At 38.1% G+C, this 26,411-nt stretch overlaps 2 protein-coding genes and 1 long non-coding RNA gene across 3 annotated transcripts; 2 read left to right on the plus strand and 1 right to left on the minus strand.

Annotated features, from left to right (window-relative positions):
* Positions 1-1,901: 1,901 nt before the first annotated feature.
* LOC136257951 (uncharacterized) lies at positions 1,902-13,909 on the minus strand. The gene is made up of 3 exons (XR_010702454.1): positions 13,817-13,909; positions 2,906-3,025; positions 1,902-2,283 (listed from the first exon to the last, which is right to left on the minus strand). It is a non-coding gene; the product is annotated as an uncharacterized lncRNA (long non-coding RNA).
* Positions 9,185-11,456, plus strand: LOC136257943 (protein asteroid homolog 1-like). Its single transcript, XM_066051265.1, has one exon. It carries the CDS (start codon positions 9,412-9,414, stop codon positions 11,257-11,259), a length of 1,848 nt encoding a protein of 615 aa, XP_065907337.1. The 5' UTR covers positions 9,185-9,411; the 3' UTR covers positions 11,260-11,456.
* Positions 13,863-26,359, plus strand: LOC136257946 (selenoprotein S-like). Its single transcript, XM_066051266.1, has 6 exons — positions 13,863-14,017; positions 19,885-19,966; positions 21,275-21,412; positions 21,570-21,763; positions 25,035-25,089; positions 26,043-26,359. Exons 1-6 carry the CDS (start codon positions 14,015-14,017, stop codon positions 26,120-26,122), a joined length of 552 nt encoding a protein of 183 aa, XP_065907338.1. The 5' UTR covers positions 13,863-14,014; the 3' UTR covers positions 26,123-26,359.
* Positions 26,360-26,411: the final 52 nt, after the last annotated feature.

A 26,411-nucleotide genomic window follows, 5' to 3' on the forward strand; every position in this document is an offset into this window, starting at 1 on the left:
ACTCTTGATACAGCTATACATGTGTGACTGTTCTATTAGAGTGACCGCTGTATTAGAGTAGTTTCATTGTGCTAGCATTATGAATACAGCTACTAAAGGAGCATGTCATTATGATCAAGTAAATATATTGGTAAGAGGTGTGGTATCAGTGCTTGATCATTACAATCAGTAAGATCTTGTTAACAAACCTGATTGAAGATACGTAAAAGGAAAGACTAGGCACAGAGGGCACACACTCATTGGAACTCCAAAAGACACATCTCTCTGGTGAGCCTGTTATTGTGGAATAAAATGGTGGTCATGCACTGCTTTGCTTAGCCTACAGCCTTGTGACTGTGATAAGGCAGGCAGACAAAATTTGAGTTTGGGTGATTTTTTAAGGGTGTTTTCTTGTTTTTAATGCTGTATTTGATGTTAGATGGACTAATATTAGTCTGTAAAGGTGCCATATAATGTTGCTAGGATGACTTTTAAAGGAAGCAATAATTTTACAGCAGGTGGCCTGCATCATTCTTAGTAGATCCCTACTTAAACAGTTTTACCGTGTTATGTACATAATTGGCTAATCACCCACAGAATTGTGACTCTTTACCATCATTACTTGTTTTCAACAGGGACTTCTCCCTCCACACGTTTATAATTCTCCATAGCCCATCCTCTCCTTCTCTGATGTAGGTGGGGCCTTACAAGGAGGGGGAGGGTTGAGACATAACAACTGTTCAAACCATGGGGCATTTGACAACTGCTCATTAAGCACCCAAGTATTTTTCGTTGCTACCTTCTTAGATCATTGTATGTTTAGTCACAACAATGACAGGGAAGCTAGGCCTATAGAAGTAACATCTACACAAAACAAAATAGATACTACATACACAAAACAGGTACAATAAAAACCCTAAGAATTAAACCAGGGACATATTATGGAGGGGTTCCAGAAATTCCCTGAAATGAAAGGATATTTTTGGTCATGTGACCACTTTTTGTATGTTTTGTGTGTTAAACTTATGCTGATACCCAATGCTACAAGCAATCCAATAATAAATTAGCACTTGTATGCTTTATTGTAAAGTTCAGTCTATGTGAAAATCACCAGAAACAACTAAAGGAAGCACTTTCCTATTTTGAGTTGGAAACCCTATAATTATTAGAAAATAAGGTGGAGTAGCTATATGAGATTTATACCCACCCAAAATAGCCTAAATAGAGTCTAACTAACAGTACCAAGTACCACTTACTAATCAACCTTCATTTGACAAGTCTGTGCATATTGGATGTCAAATAATTCGAAAAGTAATTGTAAGTACATTTCATTGCATAACATTAATCGAGTGTATGATATAGCTAACATAAATGTACACTACTGGATGGCCATTTAGTTTTCAGCCCACACATAATTAGGTTTGGTGGGCATTCACCCCTTCTAACATTGATAAGTACATCATAAAGAACTTGTGTACCAAAAATGGTGCTTTATCCACCCTGTACATGTAACAATAATTTTGCTAGCTACCTTAGGAAATTAATGAAACAACTGTTAGGGGGAATTCAAGGTGCATGTTTATGAGATGCACACTTACGGTTGTATTTGTGATCATTATAACATGCATTCACTCATCATCATACTCTCTGCCAACCAGTTCTGCAGCCTTGATAGCAGTCAATTATTGGTAAACGTTCATGCATGGCTATGAGGTTGGAAAAGGATATTTTTCATCTGGTTACACCGTCGGCTCAGCTACGGTATTGGATAAGGCTTCTTCAATAGTTGTCACCTTATTGTCTTGCTTCTTTTGAAAGGCGATTTCAATGTTTGGATAACAAATTGTACATTGTTATATGCCTTTGTGAAATAGTATGTGCATCATTTATATTGACTCTTTCATATTTCTTATATACGCTTATTGGCTAGACACCAACACAATATTCATTAATTTTATTTCTCCAAGCACATGATCATGTAAAAGCAATTGTACATAGCTGTACAATTACATATGAACTGTGTAAATGATTGTATCTGTTTGGGAGATGATCATCTTTAGCTTGGTGAAGCTGGTGTAGGTGTTACTAGACAGTTCATAAGGTGTACATTAAGAAGTATTCCTGTAGCTAGCTACATGGCAAATGTATCATCCTCCCCTGATGTAATAAGGTGTAAACGTGTCATTCATGTCCATTAGTTTCATGTAGACTTGTAAGGTTGGTTGTTTGCCATCTTAGTTGCTACGCTCACCAGTCCTCACTATAGACTTGCCCTTGTACTATCACCAAGAATAGTGATGTTATCTATAAGCATTAGTACAATCAAATTATTATTATTAAATTATTATTAGTTGTATAATTGGGACCTGGTCACATACAAGTATACATAGCTACACCAATGTAACAACTAAACAATAGAGCATGTACAAACAGTGCCATAGTCGATGTCAGTACTAAGTTAGTGGCGGTGTTAGTGGCGGTGGAAAGATACATGTACAGTACACTTACACAGGCAAGGGTAACTGAAAATCACAGCACTAAAACAACTTTGAATTAAAATTTTTGACATAGCAGGTGAGCCAAAATCAGCCAATGGTATTAGTAGATTTTCTACATCATGGGTATGAAAAGTCTATGAAGATGCCTCAGCCAAGAAGTAAGGCTATGCACAACAAGGTGGTGAAGGTATGATCAACACATGATCTCAGATAAAGCCTATATTATGGCACAATAGTGACAGAGTGCCATTGCAATTAACTATAGAGATCACCAGCAGCCAGTACATCATGCAGTGGTGTGGCAATGGCACAGTTAGTTTGCATAACACGCTGTTCAATATGCATTAGATACAATTCTACACATATTTTTTAGCATACATGTACAGTCCGCAATATATAGGCTAGCTATATGCATTATTTGTATACACCTTATCTGAGTATTGTCAAATGGTCCTTCCATGGTTGAAGAATTTATTTGTCAGGATTTTATGCATTGTTACTAATGACACGGTTGTTTTCAACGTTGCTGAGTAGTTTCTCCCTTTACTCTAGACAAGATGATTAGAATACACATTCGTTCATAAACTATCAATGCAAGACCAACCACACTGCTATAGAACGAATCAGTGCTAAACACAACTATATTTAAGATCACAGCTATTTTTACTAATTTCCTACTTACTGTTACTGAATTGTGTTTAGATAGAACACAGAACAAAACCACAATCAAGACAAACACTGATGCTGTTACAAGTACAATGATGAGAATTGTGACTGTATAAATGTGCATTGCAGCTTGGTCTTCTTAACCGTAAGACAATGGGATACAGTAACTATCATTAGTAATAAGGATGTTTAAAAAGAACAATAAACTTCTAATAATATTAACAAGTAAACTGATTGAGATTGCCACACTTAAAAATATCCAAAACATTCTGAATTTTTCTTTTGTTTTGGTGGTATGTTTTAAAACTCTTGTAAAATGTTGCTGCAATCACCACAAACATTTCCAGTACTAACAGTACACTACAGTACAATGCAGTGGTAATGAATAGCAGGATAATAATGCACACTACGTTACAAGCAGGCCAAACAAATTCCATAAATTCATAAATAAGACTGACTGTGTAGAGTATAGATGAAAATATGGTTGCTGCTAGCAGAGGGAGTAGAGCCATCGTGGTGTAAATCCTTCACTGAATTATGAGAATAATTAGCAAAGTATTCACTAGCAATACTAACACTATAAGTGTAATATTCAGTACTTGTTCAGTAAGAGTAATGGTGGCTGTGTCTGCTTGAGTGCAGACCCCATATTGCTGTCGGTTATCATTAATAGAATTATACTTCACTCTTCTGGTACCTGGCTTAAAGCTACTCCTCAAACATCTCTTGGTTTAGCTATCCCTGGTCCAGAGTTCATTGTTGGTTTGCATCTATGGCTTGGAGTTTCTTTCCCCATTGTGTACATGCCTCTCTTCTATAGATTGCTTTAAATTTTGTGACCATCTTTTAGGCTGTTCTCAAGGTCCGTGCCACGATGCTTTAGTTATAACATTCTTCATCATGCTTTGTTACAAGACCATCCTGGAGTTCTTAAGGAGCAATTAACATGCCTCTTTTGATGACAGTTCACATCCAGGAGATATATTCCATCATGATTATCAACTTGGTCATCTTGCAATGTCTCCATCCGCAGCACTACTCAGCATGCTCATATTTCTTCATCTGCTTCCTGTGCTGTGGTGGCTGCAAGAGGTGGCTAAGAATGCAAAGCACCTTGCTATTGTGGATAAGGCAGGAGGAGATTTCATTCCACTAATTGCGGAATGTTTTGGGGATCTGGACATCTTTTGCTTTTACAGTTCTTTCATTCTGTTGCCGATCGTACCGTCACCCGTAGTGGTATTTCACCCAGAAGAAATTTAGTTCAACAACTTTCTGTATGTTTATAGATAAATAATACTAGAATAATGTTAAGGTATTGGGCTCTGCAAGGACTTTCCCCATAGTTGTACTTTCTGTATTGTAGTTATATATAGTTTGTTTTAATTGTAATCTAAGTAGCTATTTCAAGGGGGGAAAGTTTTTACTGATTTTGCGGTTTTGGGATTACCAGTAAAATTTCATCCTTGAAATATTTAGACATCAATAATTTATAGTCTAATACATTTTGGGAGTGTTTGCAAATCCACAAAAAAATATATTTCTGAGCAACAAGTAACCTCAAAAAATTTGCCCTTCGAAATATTTATATACATGAACACAAAAAAAATCTCCATATTATTTATCATATTCACGAAAATTCTATTTTTACAGGGGACAACCTTGAATATTGTATGTGGTTCATAACATTAACCTTGTCTCGAGCCCATGCACTTTAGCTAAGCACACGTGGCTCAAAATTATCTCGGGTGGCCAACTACCACAATTGATTAGAATTTCTAATTTGATAGAATTTTTTTTTGCTGATAACAAGGTTAACAGCGAAACTTTTGTCCTCAAAACATTTAGACCTCCACTGATATCATGAACCGTGGTAGTGGTTCATAATAGAGATAGCCTACAGTTTTAGCCAAAATTCTAATAGAACACACACCTAAACACCACCTTAGGAAGCTCCCCAACCGCAAAAGAAGCCTTAGAAGTTAAATTGGATTTTGGAAGAAGAATAGGTCCACTGGAAAATATGATGTCAAAAGGAACTGTTAAATTAAATGAAATATGCTATTTTTGTCTATCTTATTATCTATTTTGCAGGGCTAGAGCAAAATGCAGGGCCGGAGGAGGGAAAATTGAGTTGGTCAGACCATTGATTATAATGTTGAAATTACTACTATATACATGCCAATGAAAGAGGAGCTGTTGCACAGTGTGCGAAGCACGAGCATTCTAGGGGGTCTGGGGGCATGCCCCCACAGGAACTTTTTGAAAATTAGACACTCAGATACTGTATGCAATTTTAGTGATATTTCACTGCTAGCTAGCTATATAAATATGCTCAAGCCTATCTGTTCTTCAGACTTTCTTTACTATGCATAATTGTAGACCTGACATACAGGGGACACAGCATGAAACTTGCAGCTGTATGGTTCATTTAGTTATAGCTAGCAATTAGAAGTTCAAGGGGGGTCTGGGGGTGCATCCCCAGGAGCTGCAGAATTTTAGCAATTTAAAGGCTTGAAAATGCCTTAAAATTTAAAATTGATGTTACATTTTAAAGTAAAACGGCTAGCAACTTGCAACTTTCCCCCCAAATTTCACAGGGAACCCATGCAGCATGGCCCCCTTTAGCTAGGATATAATTACTATACAGTGAATTCACACAGCTACAATAAAAAGCTACACAGCTACAAAAATACAGTACTACTATACTGGTTTGTATGAAGTGAACGGATCATCACGTAAATATACTGGTGGACAGTCACGAGATCAATTAGTATTCGAAAATGGCGCGATGTGGGAGTTTGCTCAGTATCTCGACAGGACGAGTGGGTAGTTGAAGAGGAGTGATTTCTACTCAACATCTCATCCAGATGGCCACCATGTAATGTATGGGTGTACAGCTTCTTGCCGCGGAATGAGTCATCTGGTTTGTCACTGCCAGCCCTTCACCCAGTAAAAGAAGCCAAGAGAGACAAGCCAAGGAATGCTAATGATTATTTATGAAGATTGAATTGTGATATAAGTGTGCTGGTTTAGAATCAAAGAAGGCACCTGCCTTACACGTGATAAATGCCAACTGTCAGCACACGTGATACTGTACGTAGAACCCACAATCATTTCTGTACAAAACGATACGAATGCTATGCTGTACTGTAAGGTAATTGGAGGTACTATACGTGTAGTTCTGTGCTTTAGTTAGGCTGAGAAACTAGGTAACTACTCGTGTCATGCATTTTCAATGACATCTGTAAAATGCACATGTAGATGTGGTCGTCCAAAGATTGCACGAGAGTAATGTAGTTCGAGCTGGTCAGCTAGTTGGTTCAACTCCAGATTATTGGTCCGGCTCAGGCCTGACCAACTGGACCGTCTCCTCTGGCCTTGAAATGTGAGTACTTTTTGGGGATAAAAACTTCATAACTTTCTTTCATGTCTGAACTATTTTTTAAATGCATATTACAATGATAGCACCCATTCTCAAGCAAACTTGCCTCTTATAGGTACACTTTGCCATTGCTCTTCTGACTTTGTCTCTGCAAAGGGTAGCCAATGTGTTAATAAGTATCCAATCTATTCATGTTAACATGTTCATTTGTAAACCCTATATCATTACCTATATTTAACTGTAGATTATATATTCCCCATGCAGGTAGGGAATATATAATCTATGATTTCACCACAGCCTAAGTTCATACTGGAGCAGCAATGTTGTTGTGTACCACTGTGTACTTGACGACTTACTGTATAATCACATATCTGCACAAGTGTGCATGCATATAAGATAAATCAGAAGCCATACTATTGCTGGCCACAGCATACTAATATACATTGTCTATAGTTGGATATATGTCAAAGCTGTATATATATAGTGTAAAAATAATTCAAAATATTAAAACATGGGAATAGAGATCGCTGAAAAAGTAAAAAAAATAAAAGAGTCACATGTTAAACACACAGAGATCTCTATTTGGACTCGATGGATATGGTAGAAACTAAGAAAAAAACAGTAGTTTCTCCATAAATTAGGGGCACATAAGTACTGAGAATGCTTCTATATAAATGTTTATTTGAGTCCAAATAGAGATCTCTGTGTGTTTAACATGCTGGTTTGTTTGACTCTTGTTTCTTTACTTTTTTTCAGCAATCTCTATTCCCATGTTTTAATTTTTTAAATTATTTTTACACTAGTTTGTTTAGTTTTTATAAACCCATTTATGTATATATAGCTAATAATTATGATAATAAGAGTTGCTAAACATGTATATCAAGTTAGTCATCATGTATAGTAGCTGTTAAGTAGTCAGCTAATATTATTTAGCAAACACCAGTGCAATGTTTCCTTACTATTGAATGTACTTTGTACTATACAGCTTTGACATATCCAACTATAGGCAGTGTATAGCATGCTGTGGTCAGCAATAGTATGGCTTCTGATTTGTGCAGGTATGTGATCCCAAATAAGTTAAGTACTCAGTGGTACACAACAACATTGTTGCTCTGGTATTACTGTGGTTAGGTAATGAATGATAATAATAAGGTTTCCAAATAAATAAATAAATAAATAGATTGGATACTTATTAACACAATTAGTACCGTGTTGGACACCCTTGCAGAAACTAAGTCAGAAGAGCAATGGCAAAGTGAACCTGCAAGAAGCAAATTTGCTTGAGAATGGGTTTTATCATTGTAATATCATAGATAGTAATATGGTAATATGCATTTATGGTAATATGCATTTGAAAATAGGTCATGGACGTGATAGGTGACCGGATTTGCAAAAAAGGGTCTTCCACACACATTTGATTTATAACTTTAACAATTCATAACTTGAAATTGAAAGCTGTTATTTACTTGAACTTTGGTCAATAGTGAGCACCAACATAGGTGAATGGATGGAAAAAAAATTCAGATTTGTATCTTTCTTAAACACTAAGTTATGGTCTTCCCAGCTCATAGAATTGGATGTGTGTGGAAGACCCCTTTTTGCAAATCCGGTTAATTTTACTGGTATAGCCTCCCCATGCTGTAAACTGTTTAAAGCTCCAAATGAAGGTTGTGCTGTCAAATCAGGAACAAGTTCTAGGTGCACAGCCCTTAATTTATTTTAGGAAGGAACATTATGTAATTTTTATCCCCAAAAAGTACTCACATTTTGCTCTAGCCCTGGAAAATAATAAGAAGATGAACAAAATGGCATATTTCAGAAAGTTAAAAAGTACTTTTATTCATTCCTCTTGACTTCATATTTTCCAGTGGACCTAAACGTCTTCCAAATTAACTTCTAAGGCTTCTTTGGTGGTTGGGGGAGCTTCCTAAGGTGGTGTTTAGGTGTGTGTTCTATTAGGATTTTGGCAAAAAAAAAACATAGGCAATCTCTATAGCTATGAACCACTACTGTGGTTCATATCATGAAGTACAAAGTGCATTCAATAGTAAGGAACTTACTATAGCTGACTACTTAACAGATACTGTACCTAATGACTAACTTGATATACACGTTTAGTACTGTGTAATATCAAGCACCACTAGCACCTCTTATTGTCAAGTTAGCTATCCATAAATGGATTTATAAAAGTACACAAGCTACGTACTCGTAGCGTAAAAGCAATTAATTTTAAAAATTAAGACATAGAAATAGATTAGATTGCTGAAAAAAGTGAAGAAACGAGATCGCTGGAAAAAGTAAAGAAACAATAGTCAAACATGCCAGCATGTTAAGCACTGACACAATTTGGACTTAATGGATATGGTAGAAACTAAGGAAAACTGAAACAGTAGTTTCTCCATAAATCACGGGTAGATAAGTACTGCTGAGAATGCTTCTAGTGTATAAATGTTTGTTCGAGTCCAAACAGAGATCTCTGAGTGTTTAACATGCTAAGTTTAACCAAATATTTAAGATTGTTGCAAAAAATTTAATTTATTCAACCTCGAACGGGGGACCCACAACTTCGAAAAATCCTGTACGAGATTTCAAATCTTTGTGATTTGGCAAGATTTCAGAGTATTTGAAATCTTGCCATAAATTGCTTGAAATAGTAGCATCACATGACACGGAATCCTTTCTTGAGTTCTCTACGTAGCATACGTGATGCTGCAAACACGGAAGTATACAGGGAATATACGGAACTTACAACAATTTCAAGGGAGTTGGGGACCCCTCTACCTCAGTTCGCGTCTTGGGCCGGTAAGCGCCACCCCTGCACTCCGAGACTAGGCAGAGCCGGGAGTGACCAACGAAGTGAAGAGGGCGCTTTATAAAGCTACGATGGGCATTCGTGGACTAAATAAGTTTGTCGAAAAGATGTTTACAGGTTGGAAAAGCGATCCTGTACGAGGCGAACTAGTAATCGATGGATTTCCGTTGTGCCATGCCCTTTTTAACGACAGCAATAGCGTTGTCTCGGCTGGCGGAAACTACGTTTCATTTGCAGACAACATCAAGAAATTCTTTGATAAACTGACACAAAACCACATCAAACCCTTTGTTATATTTGATGGTACAAATTTTGACTCAAAGAAAAAGAGGGCACATGAGAATAGAGTAATGCAACAAGGTGTTACAGTTGAGAAACTGCTGAATGCTCCAGACACAGTAAGAAGTCATGAGCACATCTTACCTCTATTGTCACGTGATGTCATGTTATGTACAATAAGATCATATCTTGGTGACGACCATTTTTATGTTGCAGATGGTGATGCTGATGTTGATGTGGCCAGTTATGGTATATCACATAAATGTCCTGTGTTAAGTGCTGATTCTGACTTTTACATATTCCCCCTGACACACGGCTATATACCATACTCAAAATTCAATTGGCACGATGCAGATAAAGCTGGGGCTATCTATGGAGAGTTTTATTACTGCGAGTTGTTTGCAAAACAGTTTGGTATTGCTGACCAACGTTTGCTTGCCCTTCTTCCAGCTATTGTTGGTAATGATACTATTCCACCACTGGATCAGTACATGTCAAAGATTTTGCCAGTTGGTAAAGTTTTAGTTGAGACCATCTTGCATTATGCTGCTGACTTCAAGACTTTAGATGATTGCGTAAACACATTGCAAAGACAGAAAACAATAGATTCTACAATTCCTATTCAAAATTTACACATAGCTCTTGAATATTATTTCGAATCATCCCAAACAGATTATGGTGGCTCAAGAACAATGCTTAAATGCAAAGACGGTACTGATTTGCCTGAATTTGTATTGCACAGATTTCGAAATGGTACATATTCCAAACTTGTGATCGACGCAGTGTGCCTACAAAGAGTGTGCCTCAAAATAGCAGTTGAAGATACATCAAAAGAATGGTGCCACCTAATTGGATTGCCTGTCAGGAAAATAATTTATGGCATTCTCTGTGGAAGCAATACCACTATTCTAGAACTCCAGCGACCTGATAAAAGTTCACCATTGTGTGTAAGAGCCTTGACATCCATCACATATCATGGAGAATTAATCCCATTGCCTACACTGGATTCATTATGTTCTGATCATGAAATAAACTCTGCAAAGAAAATCTTGTATGCGGCTTTGGAGTGTAGAGAGAAAGATTTTAAAAAGCTTTCTAAAGATTACCGACTCTTGTTAGCAATATCGCATTATTGGTATGCCCACTCTAAAATTAGGGAGAAAACTATGTTTCTCCAATCATTACTTGTGTTTATGCAAGAGCCTAAAAAAGTGGCTATTACCAAAGTGCTACATAATACTGCTGGATCAGTATCTGTGCCACAAATTCCACTTGCTTCATATGTGCATGCTGTTTCACAATGGCAGTCTCTCTATGACAATGTACACTGTCTTAACCAGTTACTCCATAACCCTCTACCATTACCAGAGCCCTCTGACTTTCTTGAATGCTCCAATTTGTATAGCTACACAATTGCTGTCGCACAAGAAGGAGTTACAGAAGTACTACATCAGAATGGTTTAGATGAAAGTGCCTATTCTGCTTTCTTTGATGTAACTTGTACTGTCAAAGAACAGCCAACGGTAGCACCAACAGCTAATGCAGATACTGGTAGTAGCAGAACACCTAACAATACATCATCTACAAGTGACAGTGCGTATACTTGCAGAAATCGTTTTGCATCACTTTCCATAGATTGATCTTGAGCAACAAATTATTGCATTATTGTATGCAGAACACAACATTACATGTATTATATATATTTTTGTACTTATGATTCTACATAGTATTTCAAGGCATCAGCCTGAGCTGGTGTACTGAATATCCTTGTGTGTAATAACCGTATCCATCCTTTTGCTACTGTAACAATCACTATTAATTTTGTATTTCAAACTCACATTTACTTCTTATCCACTAGACACCATCATGTTAATTATTATTTCATTTATGCAGGCTATATAAGTGCATGAGAATTCACTTAATAAAATTAATAGTTGCTTAATTGGTGCTGCATAACTCTACAAATTTGATAACTGGACAACTCAGATTACTGCAAAGTTGCTGATGTAGTCAGAAGAAAAATGATGAAAGGCGCATCTTTGATTTGCAATCACATTCTTCACGTGTATGTACATTAAGATAAAATGACCAAAAGAGGTATAATGTATACACATAGCTAAATGTATCATCCCTCAGAATTCTTCTGTTATGAGGTGTGAAATTGGTTTATGACATGTAAGTGCTAACCATGAATGCACTTAATTGTGCATGTGATACACACAACTGGCAACGAAAACATGGCAATAAAGGATGAGCCATATTATGTGACAAGATGGGATTTTCGCTGAAGAAATTTAATACAGCATGCAAACTATTACCATTGAGAAATAACCTCAAAAGATATATATATATATATATATATTTCCAAGAAACTTGCCAATTATGGATCTATTAATGCGTGAATAGTCAAGTAATGCTAATAGAATGTTAATAATGCATGCACATCCATTAAGTGCCCAAGGAACCACAGTGTAGGATTTTTGAATTCTGCATCTAACCTCTTTCCATTCACGCAACATTTTCCTCCAAGTTCTCAGCAAATACATGGGGTGTACCAACACGACATCACTGGTTAGCTAAAACAGACCATAAACCTTAAAACCTTACAATGAGCAGTGGCAGTATCTGGTTTGGTAAGGTACTGGGTTATTGTCTGGTGCCAAAGATATACCAGTAGTCCTATCACTCAAACATCACTGTTACCATAGCATTTGAGGGGCCCCACATTCATGGGAGCTAACTTGTTTCACTATCTAATTATAGGACCAACTGAACTATAATAGCAATAATATCAACTGCCAAAAACCATCAGATCCTGTAGTAGTTTGTGACAAGCTAGACACCCTGGGTGGAGACGTTAATGTCAAGCTAGACAAGTACATCAGCATATTGAAAGTCAGTGGTACATAGTTTACATGCGTGATGGTTGAAGCAGAAATTCACCTTAGACATGACCCTAATGATGGGCACAGCACTATTGAGAATTCTCTGCTACACCAGCAGCACTACAACCATCTATTGACTGTGGCTGATTTTAGATGTATTACGTGACTTATTAGACCATGACTGAGTTTTTCAGTACGTGCAGGAACTTCAGGTAGCTCTGTTGAGTACAGTGTATTGAATAACATACATGCTCTACATATGGTGGATGGCCCCAGACAGATCTACACAGTTAGCCAGGATGATGCTGGCCATAATAACTTCCAAGCTGCCCTTGTGTCTTTAGGGGTGCTTGGAGTCATATCAATTAACGGTCACATTTGATTGCATTCCTACATTCAACATTTCTGGCTTTCAGCCAAAGTTCTGTTTCCATATAGACATTTACAATGACACTCCTTTTAGGAGTAGCTATAGGTACAAAAGGCGTCACTTTAAAATTATGCAGTACATGATAAGTAAGGGAGAGAGCATAAGCTAGCTTCCAATATAGCCTGTGCAAAATCACTTGCCTTTGACCAAATTAATACTTCTTTTGGTTATAGAGAGCTGTTAATTGGTACTTATTAGTGTTGATAAGATCACACCTTTATTCTGTGAGCAAGGTGGATTAGCACAGTGATTTCCCTGGCTGCATGTATTCCAGCTAGACACTCTCCCCCTTACATAATATATTATGAACTCTATGCTCCTGTAGGAGGATATATTTTTTGATATACAACTACCTGTTACCACATTCCTGATAGAGTGGTCATCAGTGGTCATTTCAGATAGTGACCACTGATGACTACTCTTTGTCTACAGGTAAAAGGAAGGAGTGAAACCATAGAAGCAATGATTGACCCATGAATTCCATATGCTTCCCACTTCAACAACAATTTTTCGTATCAAATGCCTTAGCATAAACAAAAAAAACACAATGTGATCAGAGCTAACAGCATTTGGCCCATTCATGTGTAGTGAAAAAGCATTAGTATGAAAACCAAACTCGAAATCACCACCAACACTGAACTACAATCTGGTAAACAATCAACTTGTGATGAATAATCTTTTCAAGAAAAACTACAAGTGTATTCTATACATCAAATTCTGTGACACACTACCATGGAGAATTTGACGCTCAATGTGTCAAATGAATGTCAAATAGTCAGTCGGTGTCCGCCCCGCATGCAAAGGGGCAGGCGCCGACAGACTATCGAATCTCCACATATGCCGGAGGGGAGTAATACTCTACATCAGTACATTGATAGTTACCACTGTTTGTCATTAAAGCATCCAGATATACGGCCGGTAACCTGGTGGTGCCTAACTGTGTAGCGCCTATTAAACCAACATCCATAACACGGTAGCGCCTAACAAATTGCTGAGTGTAGTGCTAAACTGATTGTGGGTTCTGGTACAGAAGTGGCAGGAGTGGTGACTTCGATATAATTCACTGCAGATACTGAATAAATGGTGAGCATTTCATGTAGTGTGATGATTTAAAGTCATGTTTATGTTTAACTGTTGTAGCGGATTGTGTACCGCTTTGTGTAGTTGTTTCGGCCGGGTAAGTTGTTTGATTGTCTCATTGATAATGAGATACGGTCTCTCTACCGAACAGAGACCAGTTTATTACGTGCTTCTCGGGTATACAGGCATATGCCTTTATCCTTAAAATACAAATATACTTTCCACTATTCTCGGACCGTTAGTTAAATAGTTTTGAGAGAAGTACGTTGATTATAACAAGGAAAAGTGATCACTCACACAGCGATTTAACTGCATAACCTGAGGAATAGATATTAAATGTACACTTATCAATCTGGGTAGTAATATCAGTGTTCTCAAGAACTAAAAGTGATATTTTTGGTATGTAGTCCATTAATATTCTGCTATTAGTAAGATTCCTCAAATTCTTTTGTAAATCTCATTACTGTACATGCAATATGTGCCCCACAGCTATAGGGATTGAGCCTAAGGCTAAAGATAGTGCACAGCGTAGAGCCAAACAAACTGGACTCCTTGTTTCTCATCATCCATCTGTACCACTGTCTACCTTAGCACCTCAAAATTCATTATTATAAGCATTTTTGATGTAGAGATAGGCTGGCCATCATTTACCGTTTTCAGCTATCTGTTCAAGAAAAATGAATATTTTGAGGTCATTGATAATCCTTGTTGTGCCTGCTGTTGCCTGTCTGCCATCATCAAATTGAGGAAGTGGCTAACATGCAAGACAACTGTATTGCCAGGCCAAATGGTATGGCTATAGTGGTTATTGTGATAATCAAATGTCGTCAATATTATATCAATAGAAATGACACGATTCTCATCAGCTTTAAATTCACCAAAACTCCACAAGTAATTGGCTACACTATCCATTCATACGGATTTAGTCCACTATTGCTCAGTCTGATATCGATGTTCTCGGCCTGACCTTTACAAACCTGTGAAGATATGTGAGAATGGTCTATGGCCTTGAATTTGCCTTGGCGGTGGGAAAGGTATGATAAATCCATCAATAAAGGAGATGTCAACAGTTTGACCTGCTGGAAGACTGGTTTTTTGCTTCTGTTTCCATCTGATGCTATATATTGCCCACCTTGCAATAAAGCAATACTACTAAAAGATGTTTCTAATTTGTCACACACAGTAGATTTGCCAATAGATGTAAAATCGGGTGTAACTAATCACTGGACTGGATTACTGGACTGGAACATTGGACTGGACTACTGGACTGACATATTTTGGGTTTTTACACATTCTGAGGTTGGTTTTATTGATTCCTGCTAACCAAGGGCCTTCAGAAAACTTGCAGTCTGTTACTAAAATGATGAGTATGAGGAGTGGGAGTAAGCAAAAACTGACTTCTAGTGATTTCACTTCTATTTATTATGTTCTTCTACAGTACATACACCTATACTACTTATCAGTATGCTACAGGGAATATGCTAGTTATAGTTAACCAATTGGAGATAGTAGCAAGCTTGTACAATGCTAATAAATTTGGTCACATATTATAGTACGCCAACCAGCACATGTAAGAACTAATCATGATAGCAGAAAAAACTCTACAGTTGTGTAATGAGTTTGTATATTACATGTAGGAACAAATTTAGCTACAATAGATTATCTTAGGAAGGATAGGTTGTGTCCCAGGGGTCTGAGCTATTTAGTTCAAGGATACAGTGTAAGATAGGGAGCACAAATATAGTAAAATGATTTTTGGTTAGCTACTGCTAGGTATTACAATCTCCAAAACACAATACTAAGAAGTGTATAAATGCTGTAGAACACAACAAGTAGTGAGAAGTCAGTTTTTGCTTACTCCTGTAGCAGGCTGCAAGTTTTTTGAAGACCCTTGGCTAGCTAGACTCAATAAAACCAATCTCAGAATGTGTAAAAACCAAAAGTATGTCAGTCCAGTAGTCCAGTCCAGTGTTCCAGTCCAGTAGTCCAGTCCAGTGATTAGTTACACCCTGTAAAATCAAGCACTACAGGCTGTGTTACCTATAGAGCTACAAATATGGGAAAGTCAAATTGTCTAGAAGGAAATGGTGATTCTTTTATGGCTTGTATTGAAACATTGTAGGGTGATTCAAAGCTACCATAAAACGGGAAAGTTTCACTGGAAAAAATTTTGTGTTTTTCACGGTTTCAAAACAAACTGTGAAAGTTCCCAGCTAAATCAATAATTTACGGTGTACTATATAGCTATGTTTAAGCTTTACCACGAATAGTCTCAGTAAGCCTTAACCGTGAAACTTCCACTCAGCGAAACTTTCCCCGTTTACAGTATGATCGGTTACATACTGTATGACAGGATTTTAACGGAAGGAAAAGATGAATGCGCGCTTCATCAGCTTTGATAAATTAAATGTTGTTGAAAATCATAGGTCTAAACTATAGTTATAAAGGTGCTTATGAACGTTTGACGAATTAACTGATTTGTCAAATTCGTCAACTTTTTTTCAATTTCCTGTTGTACGGTGCTTAACTACATGAAATAACTTCATTTCACAACAGTTATACAGTTGGTACATATAACATGTGCTAGTACTATATAGTCACTTGTAGATGGTTACATAGTCCACCCTTTTTTTGTGGCATGATGGTTTGCCAAGTTGCTGGGCTCCTGGCTACAATGTTTTACTCATTCAATTTTTAAATGATGTGATTTGGGACTACAGTATAGTGTAGGGCTGTGCGATAATAGCGATAATACGATTATCGCGATAGGGTGAAGGGTTATCGAGATAGCGATATTATATTCCTTGTAATCGATTATTATACGATAATTAATTATGATGCAATTGCTTACGTAATCATGTATCTCGTGATTCACCTCGTGTTGTTTTGTTTTATCTGCGTTAGTGAAATGAGCACTTTTAGCGGTGCGAGTAGTGATTCTAGCAGTGACTCAAGCAGTGAGTGTCGCGATAGTCCTCGTGAACTGTTAAAGCTTGAAAAAGCAAAGAGTCCTGTTTGGGAATACTTTGGCTTCCCAGCGGAAAATGGGCAGTACTTGGAGAAAGATAAAAAGAAGCGGACTGAAGTCTACTGTAGGCTCTGCCCAAAGAAGATGAACTATCTTGGAAACACCACCAATATGATCTCTCATTTGGAATACAACCACCGCTCGGAATATTTGAAAGTAAAAGCCAAAACGGCAACTGGTCAAAAGTGTAGTGCCGTGTCTGCCAACCAACCACCCATTAGTGAAGCTTTCCGTCAGTTGGAGCCACTGTCAACAAACTCGAAAAGGTGGAAAACTCTTAACCAATCAGTAAGCCATTGTATAGCGAAGGATATGTTGCCCATTAGCATAGTCAACAATGTGGGATTTCGGGCTATGTTGCGTACTTTTGAGCCAAGATACGTGGTTCCTGATAGGAAGACCTTCTCACAGAATTACATTCCAGAAATTTATCAGAGTGAGAAAGCAAGAATTGCTGCTGCTATGGCACGTGGTCTAAAGAATTTTTCACTTACCACAGATGGTTGGACCTCCCGTGCTAACCATAGTTATATTACACATACTGTGCATTATATTGATGAATTATGGAATCTACAAGCTCACCTTTTGGACACTGCTGAAATGCCATTGGAGCACACAGGTGTCAATTTAGCTGATGAGTTAAAGGATAGCCTTGCAAGGTGGGATCTTAAAGAGGATGATCTTGTGTCTATAACCACTGATAATGCACGAAACATTGTTTGTGCAACTGAAATACTATCATGGCCTCGTTTTGGTTGTCTAGCCCACACTCTTCAAATTGGAGTTAAGAAAGCTATGGAAATTCCACAAATATCAAGAGCTCTTGCTCGTGCCCGCCGTGTAGTGACCCATTTTCATCACTCTTCTAAGTCTTCATATATATTAAAGCAGAAACAAACAGACTTGCATGTTGAGGAACTAAGTTTGGTTCAAGATGTCACTACACGGTGGAACTCATCATATTACATGCTGAAACGTTTGCTTCAACAGCGTCAGCCACTGTGTGCTACCTTAATTGAAATTAAAAAAACAGATTTTATGCCTAGTAATGCTGAGATTTCAACAATGGAAACATTTTTGGAAGTTTTACAACCCATTGTGGAAATCACTGAGACACTGGGTGGTGAAAAACTAGTAACAATTTCAGCCGTAAGACCACTATTATACAAGCTTTTGTCAATACATTTGGTTGAAAATTCTTCAGATTCCTCACTGGCTAAAACAATGAAAAAGATTGTGATGGGTGATCTCAAAGATCGTTACGATGATGTCATGAGCTTGATTAACAAGGCATGCTTCCTTGACCCTAGATTTAAAGCCCTTGCTTTCATGACTGACAGTGACAAGAGCTTTACAATTACTTCTGTGGAAGAAGAAGCACAAGAGTTGAATGATGATGATAGCAACAGCCTTGATACTAGTACAAGCACTGTTAATCTGATTGATGATGACGATGCTCCTCCACCATCTAAAAAGGCCAAGAAAGGCTTGATGTCTTTGTTGGATGATGTTGTTAATTCCAAATCTCAAGATGAAGGTACTCCACTATCAGACAGTGAAAGAATCAAAGCTGAAGTAGAAAGGGAAATGAGCAATTACATTGCCATTGAAATTGATCCTAGTACAGTGGGTAATCCTCTAGTATGATGGAAAGACAATCAGAAACACTATCCACGGTTAGCACGGTTAGCTAGGAAATTTTTATGTATTCCAGCAACCTCAGTGCCATCAGAGCGTGCGTTTAGTGTGGCTGGACATGTAGTAAATGAAAAAAGAGCCTGTCTACTACCGGAGAATGTTAACATGTTGGTCTTCCTTGGTGCAAACCTAGAAGTTAACAAGAAGAAAAGATAAATTTAAAAGTAACAGTATGACTAACGGTATAACAATATTGTTTATTGTGAGACTAAATCTTTTGTTTTAACAACCATCACTTACTTGAAAGTTCTTTAGTGTTCAGTGTTATATTGTATGATCATTATCGAGATAATATCGTTTATCGAGATAAATAGACTTTTATTATCGGAATTTATCGAGATATAGGTTTTTTCATTATCGCACAGGCCTAGTATAGTGTATGGGTATATAGCTTTGTTTGTAGTATAAGTCACAAGCTAATAGCACGGTGTAGTTAATTTAGTGTACGGCTTGGCCTTGTCAACTGTTTCCCGAACCAAAGTTTGTAAAGTGAAATGATCATGGACCCATATTACCATATCTGTAAATATTTAGTTTGATGCACTACACTAAAAGCCTGTGGCAGCTATACAAAATGCTACTATTGCCACCCAGCGAACTAGCGATCTATCTACCTGTGCACCACTGAGCTACTAGAGTCAGTGCAGGCAAATTCTTTTGGAGCAGGACTAGTAGTCTGAGGAGGGATGTACTATGTGTCATGGATAGCGGCAACAGTGATTCCACAACGACCCCAACACTGCTATAGACAGTTGTGCATTTGTTTCCAGAGTTTACACCAGGTCACCAAGTTCCTAGTATACAGTTGAATAGAATAAGTTAAAGTTGTTCTTGCTCAAGGAAACAACACCAACTGGGCATCACAGAGCATTGAACCTGTACCTAGGGATTACCAGACCATTGCTCTAACCATTTGGCTGAGCTGCCTCACTATATACACATACGCATGCTATGGTTGTGATTACACTTCAGTGCTTACTACTATGTGTCAACGTTCCATTAAGCCTATACATTGTACTTATGGTTTTTTTTTCTTGTGTGTTTTCACATAAGACTGGATGAGACCATTGTGCTGTGTGTATGACTCTAGATTACTGTATAGTTATGTGCTTACATTGGAGTATTAGTCATTACCGTTCTACAGGGTGACATATTAGATGATGATAGAGAATTACCTGAGAATAATCAACCACCTCCTTCACAAGTCCTGTCTCCAGTTTGGATAGGTGAGTGAACATGTGGGTGTACAATATGGTGTAGTGTGTGTGGATACAGTGAAATGTTTTAGTGTAAACTGTCTGAAGCAGGGATAATGGAATATGATGACAACTGTTTAATCTCGTCTGTTGCATTTTTTCCTCTAAATGATCTAGACACATTACCACATATTATCCACTAATATAGAAGACCATGCATTTTCATGGTGTTACAAATGAAGAACAGTAGGAGAAGTGCCTCTTATCAATCCAGTCACTATGGAAAATATGGACGTAGGGAAACCACCATGCTACTGTGAATCGACACCTTGGCTGTCAGCAAAAAGAAGTGGGGCACAAGGGAGGACAAAGGTAAATCCATGTGAATCCATGTGATGAATGCATTGTACATACTGCGGTATGCTAAAAGGCACTCTTGGGACAAAGCAACGTCAAACAGTGAAAAAATCAAACCCGTAGCCTTAGCCATTATCAAGTTATGCTTGCCTAAAGGAATCAGGCAGGCAGTTAGTCAGTAGAAAATTCCATTGAATTTTTAATTTTGTATCATACTATTGGAAGCATTTAGGGTTGTACTGAAGGCACTTTTGGGCTTGGTTATACGTAACCAATACTGCCAAGGCACCAGGATGGTGTTGTGAAGCTAGTTCTTGGGTGTTGTTTTTGGCCATGATCCCTAATATACAGTAGTGTATGATACCTAACTGTTGGTCATAGTGTTTAGTTATTGTCCTACATTGGAACAAGTAGGATTATCAATTTGCTGGGACATGTATTAAGAAATATTTTGGGATGCTAAACTAACAGAATTTTGCATGAGTGTCCTTATTGTCAAGTGCCAAGATATACAAACTAGTTTATATTATGAACTCTTGCTACAATTACTTGAGTAAGCATCAGGCAATGTTTTAATGTAGTGGCATTTACAATGTGTGATGTGGTGATGCTCCAAACGGATATTGTTTATTGTCAAACACATGTTTGCATATAACTGATATTGTTTTGATCTTGTATGATAATACTCTATTTGAAGCACCCCTTAACAGATGCACATATCTGATGTGTCAGACATGGAGCTTAGTACATGATAACTTGCTTGTGGTTAAGTACAATGAAGGACACATATAGGTGTAATGTACGTATAATATTGATACTGTCAAGTGTACTTGGTCCCGTTCTAAAGCTTAGAACTAAATACCAATGCACTTGTACTAATAATGTAGGTAAATATTGGTAATACATACTTTGGGTTATTTTTTCATGTAACTACGTTTATACTTGGTCTTGTATATTGCTACTACTATATCTGTTGTCTAGCTGTTTCATTCCTGGAGCAATATGGATGGATTGTGCTATTTGGTGTCATCATTGTCTATGTGGTGTGGAAGAGATTCGAGCCAAAGTATCGTCTCTGGCAAGAGAAGAAAAGGGAAAGAGAGGAATTCTTGAATACTGGTACTGTGTGTGTGCATGCGTGCGTGTGTACGCACGTACTAGCATGTGTGTTTAGTGTAGTGTGTGTATATACAGAGTAGTGAGTAGGTTTATACCCTGTGTTTGCAACCTTATGGATTGGGATCATACATATTACTAGTACACTGATTCTCTATAGACCCAGCAGTACTGGAGCAGAGACAGATGGGATTGTTAGCTTCTCGTGAGAAAATGCAGCAGAAGTACCAGGAACAGTCTGACATTGCTGCTAAAGAGAGGAAGGAGAGAGAAGATGCCAAGGTCCAACAGAAGATTGAAGCGTGGGACAACTTGAGTGGATGGGGACCTGGTCAATCTCTGACCAGCAATAAGGTATTTTGTGTATGATGCTGTGACTGTGTTACAGTACAATGATATCTCTGGTTTGTGCCTGTACCATTATACATGACCCGCTGAGCAAAAACTGGCTGTTTTGGCAAACTTTTGTTTTACTATTAAACTGTATTGAGATAAACTGTGTAAAAATGTTTTCACAATGCATGTGCTACATAAAAATGTTTTCACAATACATGTGCTACATAAAATTTTGCACACAATTAAATCTCTTCGTTATGTACTGAAACAAAGCTCAAATCAATGAAACCTATATACCACCAGATGCTCCTGTTCATTGGGAGTTAGAAAATCTTAAAATGTGGTAGAAATAAACTTTACCATCGTAATTTAATTGTTGAAGTGGCCTTCTTCTTTGTCCACACAAGAGATGCACAGGGAAAATACTATACTTTAATCGATGTGCCAGTTCACGGTGAACAGACTGAGCCAATTCCCATCTTAGTAGCTTGTCTCAGTTGTGAGTTATGATCAATTAAGTAAGCGTCTGTATTTTATTTGCTGTATTGTTGCTGTACAAATCAAGTTTATTCCTATCCCAACTGTCTATCGCTATAAATCCAAGACTATTCATCACAAAAGGCTGAAACTTTGGCTGTTCACTCCTTTGTTACTATAGATAACAAAAATGGAATTCGAGGAATTTGCGAATTAGCCGGTCTTTGCTCAGCGGATCACATATGCTAAATGTTGCTGGCATTTACTTGCATTATCCATTTCCACATGTTGAATCACTTGTGGTGGCTGCAGTACAGTAGCTACATGCAGTAGCAATACCAGCGAATATTAAAAAGTTTGCCACATCAATACCCCTAGGCTGGTAATCACAAATAGGTTATAGTAGCCATTATCAGCCATGCTCCCTAAACAGCACCTTGTTATAGTAGCTTTAGCAACAGTACGCCAGTAAAGATGTTAGTATCAGTAAAAGTATCGTTGTTGTATTCCAAGCAGGGGTCCCCCCAGCTTGATATTGCCCTGCCACATCAATGTATAGTGCTAATGTTATATGTGACCCTCTGACCAAAATTTGCATACGTAATTCTGTTTTTGAGATGAATGCCATTGAAATAAATCCATTGGGTAAAAAATGCATACTGCATAAATAATTTATACATGTTTTAGTTGCTTCAGACTCGAATTCAAATATCGGTACCAATGGATCCCCCTCTTCATAGAGAGTAAGAATATCTTTGTTTGGTTCTGTAAAGCAAACATGAGTTAAGTGTGTTTGGGTACATTGCAATAAAACGTCACTTTATCATCGCCATTTCTAAGCTTGAACAACCTTCTTTAATAGTATGGATGTATTTAGACCAAAACTATACCTTGATGAATGCCCCAATAGAATGGCATGATGCAAGTCCCACCCATTGCACTCGAGACTTATGATCAAGTGAATATAATTTTTTACCTGTATATGCACTGGACAAATCAATTGTTTTATTGTCTATCGCTGTAACTCCGAAAATACTTACCAGATAAGGCTGAAAGTTTAACAGCCCAGTGATTTTTCGCTCTAGACAACCTAAAAGGTCATAAAATGAAGTTCAAGAAAATGCGAACAAGTCACGCTTTTGCTCTGTGGGTCACATATGTTATCTACATACTGTAAGTCTGAATCATAACTTGATTATAACTATATAATGGTTACTACATCATTATCCCAGTTTGTGTCTTATTTTCTGTCCTTGTTATTTAAGGATTCATTACAATGATGTTATTGCAGACCACATTTGCATGTACTGTATGTTTGTCATCAATCATCCCGTTATAGAGATTTTGCCTGTTAGCAGCCTTTTGCAAGCCTGTCAATATTATATGTCACTGTCCTGCCACAGTACCGTATTGTAGATAATGTTGTTCAGCTGTTGTACCATTCCTGGAACAGGCCTGTCTGACAGGATTGCTGCAGGATGGTAATAGTACTGTGACAGGTACAGTGGAACTTCTTTTAATGGACCCTCCCTGTAAAGGACACTGTACATTTAACCTCCTTATAAAGGACAGTTACTGAGGTCCGTATAGACCTTTACCAATACAATTTTACCTCTGAAAGAGGACAACCTCCTTATAACAGTAAAATTTCACCAAAATTGGTTGGTCCCAAGGTGTCCGTTAAATAGAGGTTCTACTGTATGTAATTTCAATTTACATGCATGGACTAGTGTATCCTGCAAAACAGGCCTGGAACATATTGCTATGGTGACCACTGTTGCTACTGGTTACTGTATTGTTTAGTCACTACTAACCCACTTAGTATGTTTCCAAGTTCCCCGCAGTGCAGAGAGCAGGTATACATTCACCATACACTTGCCACTCCAAGGCTTTTATATCATTACTAACAAGTACAATTTTCATTGTGGGATTCAAAATGCATCAGTGTTTACAGGCCTGTATCAGTTAGTACAGGCCTGTCACGTGACTAAACATGCACACCGCAAAATGGATGAAACTCACAGGCCTGCCACAGGATTTGAATATTTCACAGGCTTGTTACCGGTTTATAATACAGGCTTGTATAGAACGTATCACAGGCTTGCATACAACAAAACAGGTTACAGACTTGCAAAACGACTAATTTCATGCCTGTACCAGGACCAAACTTTTGTAAGGGCATCCTTAATTGTAACCAGATCTGCAAGAACCCCACGTGTTAGTGCATTTTCCGTTTGTTTATCTACATTGCCAAAGGAATGGTCAACCAAAATTTCAGCTCTAGAAGCCAAGAACTTTTGAAGTTACAGTGCTACAAAGTGGTAACTATGTAAAATATACTACATGTACTGAATTAAATGGTCACAACTTAAGAATGCAGTCCTCTACCAAGATGTTCCATGAACAGGTGAATCCATTGTTGGATAAGGTTTTCTTTCAGGTTCTTGCTGTAACCAGGGTGAACATGAAAACATGGGGCAAAAATGACAGTGCACTGCCTGTCCGACACGAGGAAGACTAACACTCACCTTGGACCACTGACATGAAATATAGATTTTTTAACTTCACTTTCTTTGGGGAACACGATGCTACCAAGGTTTTTGCCATTAACGCTTTCAACAAGAACTCAATGGATTTTTTTTTCAAATATTTCACCCATAGCATTAATTGAAAATTAGACTTGTGCTAACATGTGGGATCCCATCACTATTGTATTGTACTTTACAACTTGTGTGTGTTCTATTAGAGTACTTGGTTTCTTATAGTAAAATGTGTTGGTTTGTTTCATGTAGTGTGTTGTTCTTGTCTGTAGAGTGCATCAGCACCATCTTCTAAGCCTGCACCAAAGAAATCTCAATTCAGAAGAGGTATGTAGTGTGTGTGTGTCACGCACGCGTGTGTGTGAGTATCGGCTTGGCAATTGAAAGGTTCCAGTTTGATGTCCAGTTATACCAATTTGGTGTTGTTGCTGTTTCCTTGAGCAAGAAACTTTAGTCACATTGCTCCAGTCTACCCAGCCGTGTATTGGGGAACTAGCTGTAACATCAATGGGTACTGTGGAAGCAAATGCCTAACTGTCCTTGTCTCGTTTAGCAGTGTTGGGTCATTGTGGAACTTTGGGTTCTGCAACCTTTCTCCATGAAAACTGGACAGTCTGCAGTTCCTGCAGGTTACTAGCCCTGCCCCAGAAGGATTTGCCAGCACAAGGCTGAAGTGCCTGAGTGGCGCACAGGCATCCCAGTGCTGGTTTGCTGGGAAGCAATAATTGTGTTTCAAACGGCTGTCATAGGCTTTTTTTGCTTTGTGTGGGTGGGTGTGAGCAGGGCCGCCCAGAGAAATTAAGGGCCCAGGGCAGAGTTAAAATGGAGCCCCTGGGGGCAAGGAGGGTTCCACTCTGAATCACAACTTCAGCCTAGCCGTAAGTCAAAGACCAAAACAAAAACAAAAACTTATTACATACCGACAATAGCTGCCCCTCACCAACTATATCTCCTTATTTATAACTACATACATAGCTTGCTCCACTGCTTCTCTGAAAGAATATGGTGACTGGTCTATTAGAGTATATCGATCTTTTTAGCCAGTATTCAAGGGGCCCTTGATTGGGCCTCCTGGTGCCGCTTTCAGGCTGGGACCCGGGGCAGAATGCCCCTGTGGGCGGCCCTGGGATGGATGTGGGTACGTGTGTGTGTGTGTGTGTGTACCTGTGCGTACATACGTATATACAGGGCTGTACATGTGTGCGCACATGCGTGTAACATGTATGTGTTGCATGTGGGCATGGATTGTGTATATTTCATGTTTCCCACACGTATTCTAGACAATTACAATCCACTAATGGGACATGGAGGTGGTGCAGGTTACAGGCCCAGCAGAAAGTTCGCATCTGGTGGAGGATGAGGTTAACTGTACCCCAGTGTGATCACTGGGACACCATAACACTATTGTACAGTATCCCATGATGGGGTTGTATGATGGGTGGCCTTCAAGTCTTGTTAGCAAGAAGAGGTCACCTTGAATTTCTGTACTATTTCATATATTTATATTTATGATATGTAATTACTGTGCATGTGTAACTGTGCGTACTGTGTATTACTACTATTTTATGTAATATAATGTGGTCAATGCTTCCTTAAATATCACATGCTTGTTATAATCCTCTTGTTCATCATGACAACCATTGAATGGC

Source organism: Dysidea avara, chromosome 1 (assembly GCF_963678975.1).
Source record: "Dysidea avara chromosome 1, odDysAvar1.4, whole genome shotgun sequence".
In the NCBI taxonomy this organism is placed as follows: Eukaryota; Metazoa; Porifera; class Demospongiae; order Dictyoceratida; family Dysideidae; genus Dysidea; species Dysidea avara.